This window comes from Salvelinus fontinalis, chromosome 18 (genome assembly GCF_029448725.1).
Source record: "Salvelinus fontinalis isolate EN_2023a chromosome 18, ASM2944872v1, whole genome shotgun sequence".
NCBI lineage: Eukaryota > Metazoa > Chordata > Actinopteri > Salmoniformes > Salmonidae > Salvelinus > Salvelinus fontinalis.
Genome location: NC_074682.1, coordinates 5,937,882 through 5,954,625, shown reverse-complemented (window position 1 = coordinate 5,954,625; position 16,744 = coordinate 5,937,882). Strand labels below are relative to the sequence as shown.

Sequence of the window (16,744 nt, the reverse complement as noted above, 5' to 3'; positions counted from 1 at the left end):
AAATCGAAAGAGAGACAGAGAGCGAGAGCGAGAGCGAGAGCGAGAGCGAGAGCGAGAGCGAGAGCGAGAGAGAGAGAGAGAGAGAGAGAGAGAGAGAGAGAGAGAGAGAGAGAGAGAGAGAGAGAGAGAGAGAGAGAGAGAGCGAGAGAGACAGAGACAGAGAGAGAGAGAGAGAGAGAGAGACAGAGAGAGAGAGAGAGAGAGAGAGAGAGAGAAGAGAGACAGAGAGAGAGAGAGAGAGAGACAGAGAGAGAGAGAGAGAGAGAGAGAGAGAGACGAGAGGAGAGAGAGAGAGAGAGAGAGAGAAGAGAGGAGAGAGAGAGAGAGAGAGAGAGAGAGAGAGAGAGAGAGAGAGAGAGAGAGGAGAGAGAGGAGAGAGAGAGAGAGAGAGAGAGAGGAGAGAGGAGAGAGGAGAGAGAGAGAGAGAGAGAGAGAGAGAGAGAGAGAGAGAGAGGAGAGAGGACAGAGAGAGAGAGGAGAGAGAGAGAGAGAGAGAGAGAGAGAGAGAGAGAGAGGAGAGAGCGAGAGGAGAGAGAGCGAGAGAGAGCGAGGAGAGAGGGAGAGAGAGGAGAGCGAGAGCGAGAGCGAGAGCGAGAGCGAGAGCGAGAGCGAGAGCGAGAGAGAGAGAGAGAGAGAGAGAGAGCGAGAGCGAGAGCGAGAGCGAGAGCGAGAGAGAGAGAGAGAGAGAGAGAGAGAGAGAGAGAGCGTCTCTTACAGGCAGTGTTCCGTCCTCCTTCCTCTTCCGGCCGCTGTTCTGTATCTGTGGCAGCATGGCCTGTTTCAACAAGATGGCCGCCTGTTCACAGTACGCCACGTCTGTGATGAAGGTATCCTCTTTAGGATCTTCTCCATGCTGCTTCTCCAAGCTGACCTCTGGCAAACATACACATATTGATGTGTTAATGAATGTGTACAGAAATATATGAAAAATGATGTTTATTGTCACAGACTGTTCTCTCTGCTACCGCACGGGGAGCGGTAGCAGAGCGCCAAGTCTAGGTCCAAAAGGCTCCTTAACAGCTTCTATCCCCTACCCATAAGACTGCTGAACAGTTAATCAAATGGCTACACAGACTATTTGCATTGACCCCCTCTTTTCTTTTGTACACTGCTGCTACTCGCTGTTTATTATCTATGCATAGTCACTTTACCCCTGCCTACATGTACATTTTACCTCAACTAACCTGTACCCCCACATTGACTCGGTATCGGTACCAGCTGTACCTAGCCTCGTTATCGTTATTTTATTGTGTTATTTATTTTTTACTTTAGTAAATATTTCCTTAACTCTTATTTTTCTTAAAACTTGTTGGTTAAGGGCTTGAAAGTAAGCATTTCAGGCAAAGGTCTGTTGTATTCAGTGCATGTGACCAATAAAACTGGATTTAATATGACAGTGAAATGTGTTGTTTTACAGGGTCGGCCATAATAGTACGACGTCTCTGGAGCAAATTAGGGTTAAGTGCCATGCTCAAGGGTACATCGACACATTTCTCACCGAGTCAGCTCGGGTATTCGAACCAGCAACCTCTCAGTTACTGACCCAACGCTCTAACCACTGGACTACCTGTCGCCCTAATAGGAGTCATAATGGTTAGCATACTGGAGCCATCTGAGTTAATACAACACAAGTAGATGTTCGCTCGGTGCATGATGTTCCCAAAGGGGATCTTAAATTAAGTTGAGTTCATTACGGCTAGCAAGGCCAACTGGTCTGGGGAGAGAGAGTTCAGGATTCATCTGAACCAATTAGAACAGAGGATGTGGAGTAGAAATGCGGAGCTAGCTGATACCTTGTAGTAGGGTCTTGGTGATAGTCTCCATGCTGTCCTCTGGTATAGATGATATAGATGCGCTAGGTTCTATAGGCTCAGCGTCTTGAGACTCTGGTAGAGGCGTCTGCACGGGGAGGATAGAAGGCAACAATCAGAAACAAGGGGGCTGAAAAGCTACCGTAACAGTTGAAATGATTTGTTGTCGTTGTTTCTATATACGACTGTGACCTACACTTACGAAAATACAAATCCCAGAGAGGATAACACATGAAAGCATTAAACAACACTTATTTCCATTGTGGCCCTAGCTGTCCTTTTGCATAATTTCACTGTCAGATGAATGGGAGCAGGGCGAGAGAAGAGGTGTTTTCTAGTGTTAAATAACTGATATGATCAGAGGAACAGCAGTTCTTTTCCCATCTCTGGGCTGCTCAGAGATGTGATTTCCCTTTATTCTGATAGGTCAACTGTCTCTCTTAATAGAGTCAGTTACAACTGTTCCTTTGAGAATGGACACCAGTGGAATGAATGAATTAGACTATGTAACAAATGAGATTCTCTAAAGTGTTTAGCATTTTTTCATCTTTGCTGATGTCTACTTGACTCAGCAGTGGCTGCTGGTGCAAAATCAAAGAATAACAGACTGATTGAATGGCGCAGGTGGCTGCCATTTTACGGGCTCTTAACCAATTGTGCTATTGTGTGTGTGTTTTCACGTTATTTGTAACTTATTTTGAACATAATGTTTCTGCCACCGTCTCTCATGACCGAAAATAGCTTCTGGCTATCAGGACAGCGACTACTCACCTTGTACTGGACAAAGATTTTTTCTTTAACGAGTTGGACGCAAAGGATTTACTTTAGACAACCGACAAGGCCAACATCCCCGTCATTCGCAGGAGAAAGAGACGGAGATAGCAGGGACGTAGGTCGGGGTGCCTTGTAAGGATCCAACGGCTAGTGGGTAATCTACCATCAGTCCTATTAGCCAACGTACAATCATTGGAAAATAAAATAGACGAGCTACGATCACGAATATCCTACCAATGGGACATTAAAAACTGTAATATCTTATTTTTCACCGAGTCGTGGATGAACGACGACATGGATAAACTACAGCTGGCCGGTTTTACGCTGTATTGACAAGATAGAACAACTGCATCCGGTAAGACAAGGGGTGGCGGTCTGTGTATATTTGTAAACAACAGCTGGTAAACAAAATCTAATATTAAGGAAGTCTCGAGGTTTTGCTCGCCTGAGGTAGAGTATCTCATGATAAGCTGTAGACCACACTATTTACCAAGAAAGTTTTCCACTATATTTTTCGTAGCTGTCTATTTACCACCCCAAACCAATGCTGGCACTAAGTCCTCACTCACTGAGCTGTATAAGGCCATAAGCAAAAAGGAAAATGCTCACCCAGAGGCGGCGCTCCTAGTGGCCGGGGACTTTAATGCAGGGAAACTTAATCCGTTTCACCTCATTTCCACCAGCATGTAAACCGTGCAACCAGAGGGAAAAAACTCTAGAGAGACGCGTACAAAGCTCTCCCTCACGCTCCATCTAGCAGATCTGACCACAATTCTATTCTCCTTGATTCCTGTTTACAAGCAAAAACCAAAGCAGGAAGCACCAGTGACTCGGTCAATAAAGAAGTGGTCAGATGACAAAGATGCTAAGCTACAAGAATGTTTTGCTTGCACAGAGTGGAATATGTTCTGGCATTCTTCCGATGGCATTGAGGAGTACATCACATCAGTCACTGGCTTCATCAATAAGTGAATCGATGATGCCGTCCCCACAGTGACCATATGTACATACCCCAACCAGAAGCCATGGATTACAGGCAACATCCGCACCGAGCTAAAGGGTAGAGCTGCCGCTTTCAAGGAGCGGGACTCTAACCCGGAGGCTTAAAAGAAATCCCACTATGCCCTCAGACGAACCAGCAAAGCGTCAATACAGGACTAAGATTGAACCGTGCTACACTGGCTACGATGCTCGTCGGATGTGGCAGGGCTTGCAAACTATTACAGACTACAAGGGGAAGCACAGCTGCGAGCTGCCCAGTGACACAAGCCTACCAGATGAGCTAAATTACTTCTATGCTCACTTTGAGGCAAGCACCACTGAAGCATGCGGACAACTGTGTGGTTACGCTCTTCGTAGCCAATGTGAGAAAGACCTTTAAAACAGGTCAACATTCACAAGGCAGCAGGGCCAGATGGATTACCGTGACGTGTACTCCGAGCATGCGCTGACCAATTGGCAAGTTTCTTCACTAACATTTTCAACCTGTCCCTGACTGAGTCTGTAATACCAACATGTTTCAAGCAGACCAGCATAGTCCCTGTGCCCAAGAACACCAAGGTAATCTGCCTAAATGACTACCAACCCGTAGCACGTCTGTAGCCGTTAAGTGCTTTGAAAGGCTGTTTATGGCTCACATCAACACCATTATCCCAGAAACTCTAGACCCACTCCAATTTGAATACCGCCCAAACAGATCTACAGATGCAATCTCTATTGCACTCCACACTGCCCTTTCTCACCTGGACAGAAGCAACACCTATGTGAGAATGCTATTCATTGACTACAGCTCAGCGTTCAACATTGTAGTGTCCTCAAAGCTCATCAATAACAAAGGACCCTGGGACTAAACACCTCCCTCTGCAACTGGATCCTGGACTTCCTGATAGGCCACCCCCAGGTGGTAAGGGTAGGTAACAACCCATCTGCCATGCTGATCCTCAACAAGGGGGCCCCTCAGGGGTGCGTGCTCAGTCCCCTCCTGTACTCCCTGTTCATCCATGACTGCATGGCCAGGCATGACGCCAACACCATCATTAAGTTTTCAGACGATACAACAGCCTGATCACCGACAACGACGAGACAGCCTATAGGGAGGAGTTCAGAGACCTGACCATGTGGTGCAAGGACAACAACCTCTCCCTCAATGTGATCAAGACAAAGGAGATGATTGTGGACTACAGGAAAAGGAGGACCGAGCACGCCCCCATTCTCATCGACAGAGCTGTAGAGGAGCAGGTTGAGAGCTTCAAGTTCCTTGGCGTCCACATCACCAACAAACTAACATGGTCCAAGCCAGAGGTGTGGACTCGAGTCACAAATATAATGTCTTGCAACTCGACTTTAACACCAATGACTCGTGACTTGACTTGGACTTGAGCCTTATGACTAGACCTGAATTGATACCCTCCCCAAGCCCAAATATTAAAAATGCTATTAAAAAAAGTGTGCAGCGCATCAACTCTTCATTTAACTGATTACAGTTTGAATCGGACAGCAACCAATCAAATTGTGCGTGGCAGTGCAGAGGAACATGATGATACGCTGTATCAACAAAAAACGGATTGCAACTTGCAAAACATGCGGGAACAAAATTACAGACGGAGGTGCAACAATTTCCAACTTTGTTCGACATTTGAAGCTGCACAAAGAACGATAAGTCGCGGCTAATATAGCCGACAGCTATCCATCACACGAGGTTGTGTGTTTGAGTGTGTGTAACTTGTTTCATGAGTTTCTTTTTGCTGCCTTGTGATGTCTGGAGCCTGTATTGTTATGTGCGCTCCTCACTGCTTGCCTAGATTAGACTTGCAGATTGACTCGCCACCACGCTGTTTGGAGTTGGAAAATATCAAATGAGCACATTTGTGGCAGAGTGCCCCCTAGAATGGTTGTGTGCTCTTCCTAACCTGCTGATTACGGCGAGTGCTTGAACTTCTGATTGTGTTTATGCTTCACACAAATCCCACCCTCCCCCTCTCTGCTGTCCTCCGCAGTTTTGAGCTTTCTCCATTGATAATAAATGAAGAACGGCGGCTTATTTCATCTGAGGCACCGCATTCAGATACAGTTTTTCAGATAGAAATGCAATATATAGATCTGTACTCGATTCTCTATTCTACACGGCAAAGGCTGTTGTAGGTGATGTATTTCTATGCAACCACCCCACACGACCCGACCCAGGCTACCACGCCTCTCCCGCTGTCACAGAGAGAGGGGGGGGGGGGTCTTTCTCTTGGCTACCCATGTATTTCCATGGAAATTTTGTTTATTTGGAAAGTAATAAATATATAGATATTTTTAAAAGCATTCATGATTTGCGTAAATGTAATATACTAACTATTACTCTTGTTAAACATATGAAATGGTATTACATTTGGTGAAGAGCACATTATGACTTGTTTAGGACTCGAAACTCAAAGTTTAGGACTTGAGACTTGACTTTATGGTCTTGACTTGAGACTTGACTCGAACTTGCCTGTCTTGACTTGGGACTTGACTTGAGACTTGAGTGCTAAGACTTGAGACTTACTTGTGACTTGTAAAACAATGACTTGGTCCCACCTCTGGTCCAAGCACACCAGGACAGTCATAAAGAAGGCACGACAAAACATATTCCCCCTCAAGAGACTGAAAAGATTTGGCATGGGTCCTCAGATCCTCAAGAAGTTCTACAGCTGCACCATCGAGAGCATCCTGACGGGTTGCATCACTGCCTGGTATCGCAACTGCTCGGCTTCCGACCGCAAGTCACTACAGAGGGTAATGCGTACGGCCTTGTACATCACTGGGGCCAAGCTTCCTGCCATCCAGGACCTCTATACCAGGCGGTGTCAGAGGAAGGCCCTAAACATTTTCAAAGACTCCAGCCAACCAAGTCATAGAGTGTTCTCTCTGCTTCCGCACAGTGGTACCAAAGCGCCAAGTCTAGATCCAAAAGGCTTCTTAACAGCTTCTACCCCCAAGCCATTAGACTCCTGAACAGCTAATCAAATGGCTTCCCAGACTATTTGCATTGTCCCCCCCAACCCCCTATTTTACACTGCTGCTACTCTGATTATTATCTATGCATATTCACTTTAACTCTACCTACATGTACATATTACCTCAATTACTTCAACTAACCGGTGCCCCCGCACATTGACTTTGTACCGGTACCCCCCTGTATATAGCCTCGCTACTGTTATTTTACTGCTGTTGTTTAACTATTTGTTGTTTACAATTTTTGACAATTTTTTACTTAACACTTATTTTTCTTTAAACTGCATCATTGGTTACGGGCTTGTAAGTAAGCATTTCACCTGTTGTATTCGACAAATACAATTTGATTTGACTTGAAAGAATACAGCGAATTTTATGTGTGTGTATTTGTTGCTTGTACAGGAAATCCATCATGTCATCACAGGAAACAGAAACATGTCATCGCAGGAAACAGAAACATGTCATCGCAGGAAACAGAACCATGTCATCGCAGGAAACAGAAACATGTCATCGCAGGAAACAGAAACATGTCATCGCAGGAAACAGAAACATGTCATCGCAGGAAACAGAAACATGTCATCGCAGGAAACAGAAACATGTCATCACAGGAAACAGAAACATGCCATCACAGGAAACAGAAACATGCCATCACAGGAAACAGAAACATGCCATCACAGGAAACAGAAACATGCCATCACAGGAAACAGAAACATGCCATCACAGGAAACAGAAACATGTCATCGCAGGAAACAGAAACATGCCATCACAGGAAACAGAAACATGCCATCACAGGAAACAGAAACATGCCATCACAGGAAACAGAAACATGCCATCACAGGAAACAGAAACATGCCATCACAGGAAACAGAAACATGTCATCACAGGAAACAGAAACATGTCATCACAGGAAACAGAAAAGCTACGGTTCGATTGCACCGCGATCGAACAGAGCCAGCACCATAGTGTGAAAGCAAGTGGTCAGTCTGACCTGAGCGATGGAGGAGGGTGACGACCGAAAGACATCCCTGACGTCGCGCGGCGGGGGCTTGTTCCTCTTCCTCAGGGACAGGGTGTAGGAATCGAGCCTCCTCTGGACGGCTGCGGCCTGCGTACGGGTCAGAGTGGACAGTAGGATGGCCTGGTCAACATCCTGGTCTTCCCTGTCCTGGTCCCGGTCTCTGTCTCTGTCTGGTCTCTGCTGCTGCTGTCTTATCAGCGTGGACAGACCTGCATCCTGGAGCCACTGCTCCTCTTGCTCCCCCTCTGCAACACATCATACAATAGGATTGTATTAAATACACCTATTAGCTATCGCTCTCCCTCTGAAACACACAACAGCTTCATTACAGAGACTATACATACGGCATGCTTCTGTACGCGTGTGTGTGCTTGCCTGCATGCATCTGTGTGTGCATACGCGCTTGCATGCATGCTTATGTGACTGTCCATACTATACTATAACTTGCAGCTCCATGCATAACACATGTACCGTCTGAGGAATGAATAAACTGTATATTTTAGAGGGAGAGTACATTGCAATATTGCACATAATATTGTCGTTCCATGTATAGCAGATACGCATGGTTCAACACAACACCACTCGTTGTAACAATAGCCCTATTACAACAATAGCCCTATGGAGGTAATTGACCGACTGACACTAGTCCTGTGTCTCTGTGCTTACCTTCAGAGTGTCTGGAGTCTCGACTGGCGCTGTCAGTGTCAAGGTCAATGTAACCGCTATCTTGGCTGCGTATGGTCTCCACCTCACTCCAGAAGGAGTCCAGACACAGTTTGTCAGGGTGCTGTTGTTGTGGTTCCTGGTGGGACGCTGTACATTTGTCCTGTGTGTCTTCCGCTGCAGCTTGGTCCTGGTAGCTTGGCCTGTCCCAGGGCTTACCGTTCATCTCGGAGGGACTGGGGCTCCTGACAACCAGATAGACAGGAAGAAACAATAATAACATATCAGATGGTAAACAGAGAGAGGAGAATTAAAATGTGAGAGAGAGACAGGGAGGATCCAGATTCCAGAGAGATGGAGAGATAAGGAGGAGGGATGCACGGAGGGAGGGAAGGAAGTAGAAGAGAGAGCGTGGACTGCACACAAAGACTTCAGATTTCCATTGTTCTCATGAATAGTCCCGCAGGCGTGATACTGTGTGTGACCCCTAGATGTCGCTGTGGCGCTCTTTCCACCAAGCTTTTCTCTCATTTAGATCAATTTAGTCAAAATGAGATGGAATCATCCACTGATTGTGTTGGCATAATGTGTATCGACATGAATTCCATATATATATACACAAGAGTTGCATAGTGTTCTAAGCATGGTTGACATAATCAATGCCTAGACAATGAGACATATCAGTCTTATACCCGCCCTCCCCCCCCCTTAAAAAAAAACATTTGCTTTTCCTACCGGCACCGGCTTATTCATGAAAAATGTACTTGTTACGACTGTGATATGTGGTTGTGATAGTAGTTCCAGGCTGCTGTTCATGTGTACAGTGTAATGTAGCTGACAGGTAGTTATTATTGCTTATTACTAGTCAACTGAGAAACAGGGACAAGGCCCAAGGCGACTTCATAATGACTGCATTGAATGTCTACCTGTGTCTCCACTGTAAGTAAGCTGTTGACTCACAGAACTGAAGTGTAATTTCAAAACTCACTTTCCCAGTCAGCAAAGAAGTATCTCGGAGATTCCTATGCATGATATCATGTCTCTTTGATGGCTTACTAATAGCATACTGTGTGTGTACATTCTTAAAGGGATTAGGACTCTCACTTGAGTCGTTTTGAGGAGTGTGCAAGTAATTTACAGACAGTACTGGCATCGTCCTAATAGCCATCTCCTGCTGTTTGGATTTGTCAGGTGGGTCCAAATACCAAACAGCTTGGTTTCTCCTCTTGATACTCAATGGGGACTATTGATACAACCATCTAACTCAGCCCTATGACATGCTAAACTAGATTCATGGTTCAGCCTAGGCTGAACCTTTTAAAGACATGGTAAAGTCTACTACACCTGTTGTGCTCGGCACATGTGACAAATACAATTTGATTTGAAGTTGGTTTCCTTTCTTTCTTCAGTTACCTGTATGCGCTATTGATAACATTTATTTTTTTGCAACTATTGGTCCTCTGTGGCTAAATTTTGCTCTTTGGTGTATTTTGAACATTGAGATAAAGAAATATGTATAGAATTTTAAAAATGATGTAAATACTTTTGGGGCCTCTTGGACCCAGCCCCTGACTCACACAATTGACCAGTCAAATTATTATGCTGTTTTTATCTAATTTATTTATTAAATCAGTTACCCAGACAAGCCCCCCCAGGCTGTCTACATTCATTGAGCTGTCTACATTCATTGAGACATAGTACCAGTCAAAAGTTTGGACATACCTACTCATTCCAGGGTTTTTCTTTCTTTCTTTTGACCTTTTAGAATAATAGTGAAGATGTCAAAACTATGAAATAACAAATCAAAATTTATTTTATATTTAAAAATCTTCAAAGTAGCCACCTTTTGCATTGATGACGATCAACCTTTTTTAACGATTATTATTATTTTATTATTTTCTTGCTGCCTCTTGGGCCCTCCACGGGCCTGTTCCAAGGCGTTTCAGCCCCGGTAAGCCCCTGCATTAACCCGGCCCTGTATAAAGGGGAGGGGACAGGGGAGAATTGACTGGTTTTGCCAGTTTCTGTGACCCTGTTTTTAAAAGCTTCTTAGAATCATTTTGAAATAAACAGATAATCCCTTGATATCCAAGAACAGGCTCACCGTTCTTACAACAGGATATTTCGCAAGTTGTCCCAAAGAAAGACCCAAAACCGTCCCAAAACTATAATGGATAAAAATACAAATTTTCATTTTGTGGACAATCTCTGATTCCATCATTCTTCTTTTTTTTTTTTGCATCCTACAAAATTTCTCTGGCATACAATAGAAAGGTTAAGTTCCTCAAATCACAACAGAGTCGTAGAACATAGAACAAATAATATTAATGAAAAAAATGTATCTGGTATTTTCCCTCACAACTTTGTAAGCCTGACTATTAATGCTCAGATAACCTTCCAGACAAAATCATATGAACAGAATCAGGCCTGCTTTTATCACTGAACATCTGCAGTACACACACAGCCCATTCCCTATCCATCTGTGCCCTCCTAAAATAGGCTGAACCTACCACAACCTGTGGAACACGCACACCACATGATGCCCCACAGAACTAAGTCCTACAGACAAAATCTGCTAACAAACAGCATCAGCAATGAACACATTCTGCTTCCACAGTCAGTCAGCCAACCATAAGGAAACTACCGTTGATTAATTGAAACCCGTGTTGATAGTGAGACTACTGTGCCATGGAGTGGGCGTATAGTATGTATAAGTGCCCCATTACTCAAGAATTGACATCATGATTTAATCAAAGTCTGAGTAAAGCCTGTGGTCTCAAGCTATGATTCTACCCTAACTGAGCAGGCGGCAGCTCCAGAAGCATACATACCTGTTGGTAACTCGGTAGCTTGATTTGGATCGCAAACTACTGAGGGGGCTGCGGGTCAGTCGGAGCCTGAGTCTGTTTAGCGGCGTGTGAGGTAGAAACTGCCTGGAAGAGTTGGACATATGAGCGCGTCTGCACACTGCTTCGTTTCTGCCTCCCATGTCCTCCCACTCAACAAATGTCTCCAACAGCAGAATCAACTGGCTTTGACCAGTCTTCCAATAGGATAGCAATCTATCTTCAGTTTCCGCTCGAATCAAAAATCGGTCAGTGCTCCAGGGCTTTTGCTGGCCACGTGCATGTAGAGTTAGAGGTGTGTGGGGTGACGGAAGAAGGAATGTGCGAGTGATGGTGGCTAACGCCTCCACACCACTTCAGTCATCAACACCTAGCTAGCTGTCCCCTCCCTCTGGGGACACACCCTAACCCTGTAGTCCTGGCTCCTATACTACCACACATCCAGAGCCAAAGTGGATTAGCAACACCTCCGCCCTCAAAGCACACACAACTTTCACAGAAACACACATTGCAGCTCCCTCCAAGTCCAAAACAAACTCCCATCACAAATCAATTCCAACTAAGACAATGTCAGTGCACCAAAGCTGATAGGTTATTGATAACAGAAATGTTGACATATAGAAGATAATTAGGCCCAGGGTGGGAAATGCTGGTAGATTTTGGATAATATATATTCATGTGGCTGGTCACACAGAGCAAAAAAATCCAAAGCACACGTGTGTGTGTGTGTGTGTGTGTGTGTGTGTGTGTGTGTGTGTGTGTGTGTGTGTGTGTGTGTGTGTGTGTGTGTGTGTGTGTGTGTGTGTGTGTGTGTGTGTGTGTGTGTGTGTGTGTGTGTGTGTGTGTGTGTGTGTGTGTGTGTGTGTGAGTGAGTGTCAGCTCTGGAAGAGATAATCTCAATGCTAGAGTGGTGAAAGCGGGATGGGGTACCTTGTTTTCTGTGATTTATCTTCATTCTTTATTTATTTTCTGAAAAACATTTGGCTGCGGCCGGTGGACCAAAAAGTGAATTTCCCACCTTGATTAGACCTACCAAGATCAGAAACCAGTGGCCCTTTTAATTCCACTAAACTGACACACACAAAAAATCGAATCATTCCTTTTTACCATCCACATTCACACAGACCATACGTTGGTTTGCTGTAGCAGATGTAGCAAACTATTAAGACTAAAATGTTAACGTAACGTATTGCGTATTCACAAAACTCTTCTTTTTATTTGATTTTTTAATTTTACAGGTAAATACGATCTCCATCAGCTCAATCCAATAAATCAAAATGAGGAAGACAGCTGTAGTGACATCGTCGTTCCCTGAAGGTAAACACCTGGTTATTAAGGGTCACCATACCTGTGTAAGGTGACGGGGTTGGGAAAGCCAGGTGAACAGGCCTGCCAGCATTATCTGCCAATGAACCTCATCCTTCCTATCTCATCTACTCTCTCTCTCTTTCACTCTCTCTCTCCCTCTTTCATTTTCTCCACTCCCGACAACACTACTTTTTCAGGAGACGATGTAAACAGAACAGACAGGCTACATCGGGTGTGAAAGGGGGGGGGGGGGGGGGGGGGGGGGGTCATGTTGTTTTGAGACTATCAACAACAGACCAGCTTGATATCAAAATTCTCCTCATTGTATGTCAAATGTAAGTCGGACATTATCTTCAATATTGATGTCAGATAAATGCTTAGAGCAGTATAAGCAGTTCAGGCTGATTTGAGGCTGATATGCTTACATTTTGATTCAACATTTAATGAACCTTACAGCCTATTGTATAGAAGCGGGAATGTGGTGAAGCAAGTAGCGTATTACATATGCTTTTATAATCAGGTCACCCATTAGAGTAGTTTCTTGAAAGGTATGAAAGGGGCTATTATTAGGCTTTGTTTTTGTTGTTGTCAGAAAACCCGTCTTGAAGCATTTGAAACTAAATACATTCGGCTCCGAGCAGAACTATCCGTAGAAAGTCCCACACGGTGTTTACAACCACAGGAATATTCCCCTGAGATTTCAGTGAACCCGGGTAAGTGAAAGAGATCGGTAGCGAGCTTGCTACCTCTATGCTAATGTTAGTTAGCTATAGAGCTACCGCATTTAGCTCATGTCTTCCATCTAAATAACACCGATAAAACTAACCAAATTTAAACATGTCTGCCAGCTGTTGGTAGCTAACTGCTGACACTGTCATAGATAATACAAGCCTATGGGAAAGAGTCATTTTCAAGGTGTTTGTGGCGACTGCGTGATGCGGTAAATCGGTTGTTCTGTGGCTCTGGGGGAGTTTTCTATATGGCCTGCCGAGTGGGGGCTAATGCTTTGGCTATGGATCTGATCGCCAATCCCTGATCGGCTTTCATTGGAGGGGTTTGATTGTGGATTTTGATCCATGGGAAAGTTTATTTTGGGATGTTCTTGTTGAAGAGGCAGCAGATGACGTCAGCTTGCTAGAGCTAGCTATCCTCTTCCTCCATTTCTGAATGAATTTGTGGCTATTTCTTGCAGTACACTGTAAGTGAGAGAGATTTTGTTTGTGTACTGCCATATGTCGATAACGTAGCTAAGTTTGTCACCGGTATGGACTAGTAACTATCCTAAACCTAGCCAGTTAGACAGTGATAGCCGCAAGCTAAAAGCGGGAAGAAAATGGAGAAAATTCACTTTCTATAAAGACTGTAATTGTAGCAATATGTTGTGAATATTGTAGAAAAATCCAAAAGTGTCACTTACAGTTTACCATGTACATTAGGCTACAGGCAATATATTCCTATACTGTGTGACTGTGTGAGTCATAGAAAATTACGATCTTGCGTTCGGGGCTTTCCGGCAGTCTTCATGGTTTTTATATGTGCGGAAAATAAATTGTACAATCGTAAACTAACAAATAATTGTTCAAGTTAGAACCCATGGAAATGTGTTAATGTACAGCACCAACTACATACATATCTGATAAGGTCCATTATCTGCTACATGGACTGTCACAACCCAGAGTAACCCAATGGGGTAACAAGTCAAGTAATGAAGTAATCTATTCGGTCATCTCATCACTGATAGACTGGAGACTACTAGGCCACATTCTTAATCCTAACAGCTGAATTCCTTTGGAATCCTCTTATGTACTAGAGAATTCAACAGTTAAGTCATGCAGACCTCGCCTGGTTGGAGTCTCTGTTCAGCTGTAACATTCCACTCCTTACCACGCCTGTCATTTCACAAATGTCAAAAAGACCGGTACCCAGACTAATGCAGACCTGGGACAGAGACTTTCATTCAAAAGGGTGATCACCACAGTACATGGAGGGAAGAAGGAAGGCTCAGTGAAGCAAGTGCTCTGATCGGTTGTAAATTGACAACATAGCTCATTATCAATCAAGCAGTACTCAAAAATGTGTGTCTATTCCCAGCACACAATGTATTGCGCTTCAGAGTAAAAACAAGAGCATTGGTAGAAGTAATCCATTCATTCAGAATTAAGATCTATCTGACAACACTGTAACTCAGTCAATTACATGTCCAGTAAGGAGGGAAGAGTGTTCATTTACATAATCCAGCAGCACAGACCCATGAACTCAGAGTTGAGTTGAGGTTAGGGCCTATAGGGGCCTAGTATGAGCCTACCTGGCCTTGGGCGTGGGTGGTCCATTGGCTTTTTCTGAGCCTCGCTGCCTGGCCCGGGAGCCACTTCTCCACAATGGCATCCTGCCCGTCTCCCTTTCTACCCCAGGTAGGCTGTGATTGTTGCTGCTAATGCTGCCTGCTGCAGCGTAGTAGTATAGGAAACAGCAGCTGCCTCCTGCCTAGCTGCCTCCGGCCTTCCCCACTCGCTCCACTCTGCAAGCTGCTTCCTTGTAATCGCCTCAGGCCGTAAACACATTACAGTCAGCAAGGAAGTTAGGACAGGGACTGTTTCATTGGTCTCACTGTGTTAGTGGGACGTCACGCTGTCCGTCGCATCCTGAGACAGGAAAGGAGAAGGCCGGGCTGATGGTTACAGGGATAGGGGGCTGGGGGTTGTGGGCAGCATGCCTAGCTGAGTCTAACCAGTGGGTCTACAACACTCCCACCTACCAATGCAGCCTGGTCTCAGAGCAAAATATATTATATTTGACAAAAAATATACATTTAGTATGATAGACGTAACATAGTAAATGTAAATCCGGGACACTCAAATTAGTATGATAAATTGTGTTTGGTATGGACAGTAGGTTACTTTTACTGCAGGGGGCTAAATCAGGGTCACACAGAGTGTTTCTTAGTCTTAAACAAATATACGTTGAAACAAAAGTACACCTCTCACACATGATTATGGGCTTAAAAAAATAAGACACCTGTACCATGTCAGATATAGAGTAGAAATCTATTCAATGTTTTGTTGGCATCCAAATATTACACTTTGTATACATTACAGAACACTGAAATATAACCAAACCGTTTGACAAAGAAACACCAGATGTACAGCGCATTCGGAAAGTATTCAGACCCCTTGACTTTTTCCACATTTTGTTATGCTACGGCCTTTTAAAATGATAAACTTGGATTAGCTAACACAACGTGCCATTGGAACACAGGAGTGATGGTTGCTGATAATGGGCCTCTGTACGCCTATGTAGATATTCCATTAAAGATCAGCCGTTTCCAGCTACAATATTCATTTACAACATTAACAATGTCTACACTGTATTGCTGATCAATTTGATGTTATTTTAAATGGACAAAAAACAAGGACTTTTCGAAGTGACCCCAAACTTTTGAACGGTAGTGTATGTATGTATGTAGCATAACGTATTTACAGTTTTATTCACATTTACAAGAACTGGTAACAAATAATGCATTCCGATGATTGCATAGATTGTATTGGACACCTATGATGTGTGTAAAATGCTTTTTTAGTTTGTACTGATTATAATGAGCTAATGCTAAACTATTTGCCTGCTATGTGTGGCACTATGTTTGTTGACATTATACAATGCATTCTGGGTGTCACGTAAACGTCTGTCAGACCAACTATGTTATAATGAGGTGAAGGAATTATGGTTCACTTATCTTTCAGGTAAACTTCCCGGAAGTGAATGAAGGGAAGTGGATGATCGTAGATGACACTCCCCCTTCAACATGCACACTATAAACAGATCAAACTCATCTTGTCTCCTCTTATTATCTTTGGTTGATGCGAAAAAACAAACATTCCGGCGAGCACAAACTACCCATCGTCGGATTACATTCGATTTCTAGAAAAGTGTTTTACTCAATTATTTAGATCAATGGTGATCTCACCTGTGATGTGATTAATTGTAAATAGTAATTGCTAATAGCTAATTCATATTGTAGTTTCTGTCAGCTGAGAGTTGTAAAAATATGACCGCTTGTGTTATGTCAATCTTTCCTCAGTTAACGCTAGGACAAATGTAGCCTACATTTTCCCGATTTAGATGATTGTGTTATGCTGTAGCTACTTCTGTGAATGTCTGAATATTGCATCCCAAAATAAACTGATCACATTCTGGACATGACTTTGTAAGGACTGCGTTTGTGCAAAATGTTTCTGTGAAAAAACAGTGTGGCCAGCTCAAATGCTGATTGTTGCGTCAATCAATCGAAACTGGACGTTCTAAATAAGCATTCTAATCACACCGGTTTGAGCATATGCTGCAGGGAC

The 16,744-nt window shown here is 43.9% G+C and overlaps 1 protein-coding gene across 7 annotated transcripts in view; it reads right to left on the bottom strand.

The window, feature by feature from the left end:
- The window catches only part of LOC129814848 (rho GTPase-activating protein 40-like), a 51,543-nt gene that overhangs the window by 21,128 nt on the left and 13,671 nt on the right, over window positions 1-16,744 (bottom strand). For 3 of the 7 annotated variants that reach the window (XM_055867941.1, XM_055867942.1, XM_055867940.1), the window contains exons 2-5: window positions 8,251-8,492; window positions 7,555-7,829; window positions 1,794-1,899; window positions 716-873 (exon numbers count right to left, since the gene is read on the bottom strand). In XM_055867941.1, coding sequence (XP_055723916.1) covers window positions 716-873; window positions 1,794-1,899; window positions 7,555-7,829; window positions 8,251-8,492 — 781 coding nt within the window. Of the gene's footprint in view, window positions 1-715; window positions 874-1,793; window positions 1,900-7,554; window positions 7,830-8,250; window positions 8,920-11,078; window positions 11,627-14,706; window positions 16,304-16,744 lie in introns of those variants that run through there. The other 4 variants (XM_055867939.1, XM_055867937.1, XM_055867938.1 and 1 more) reach the window with 4 other exon arrangements.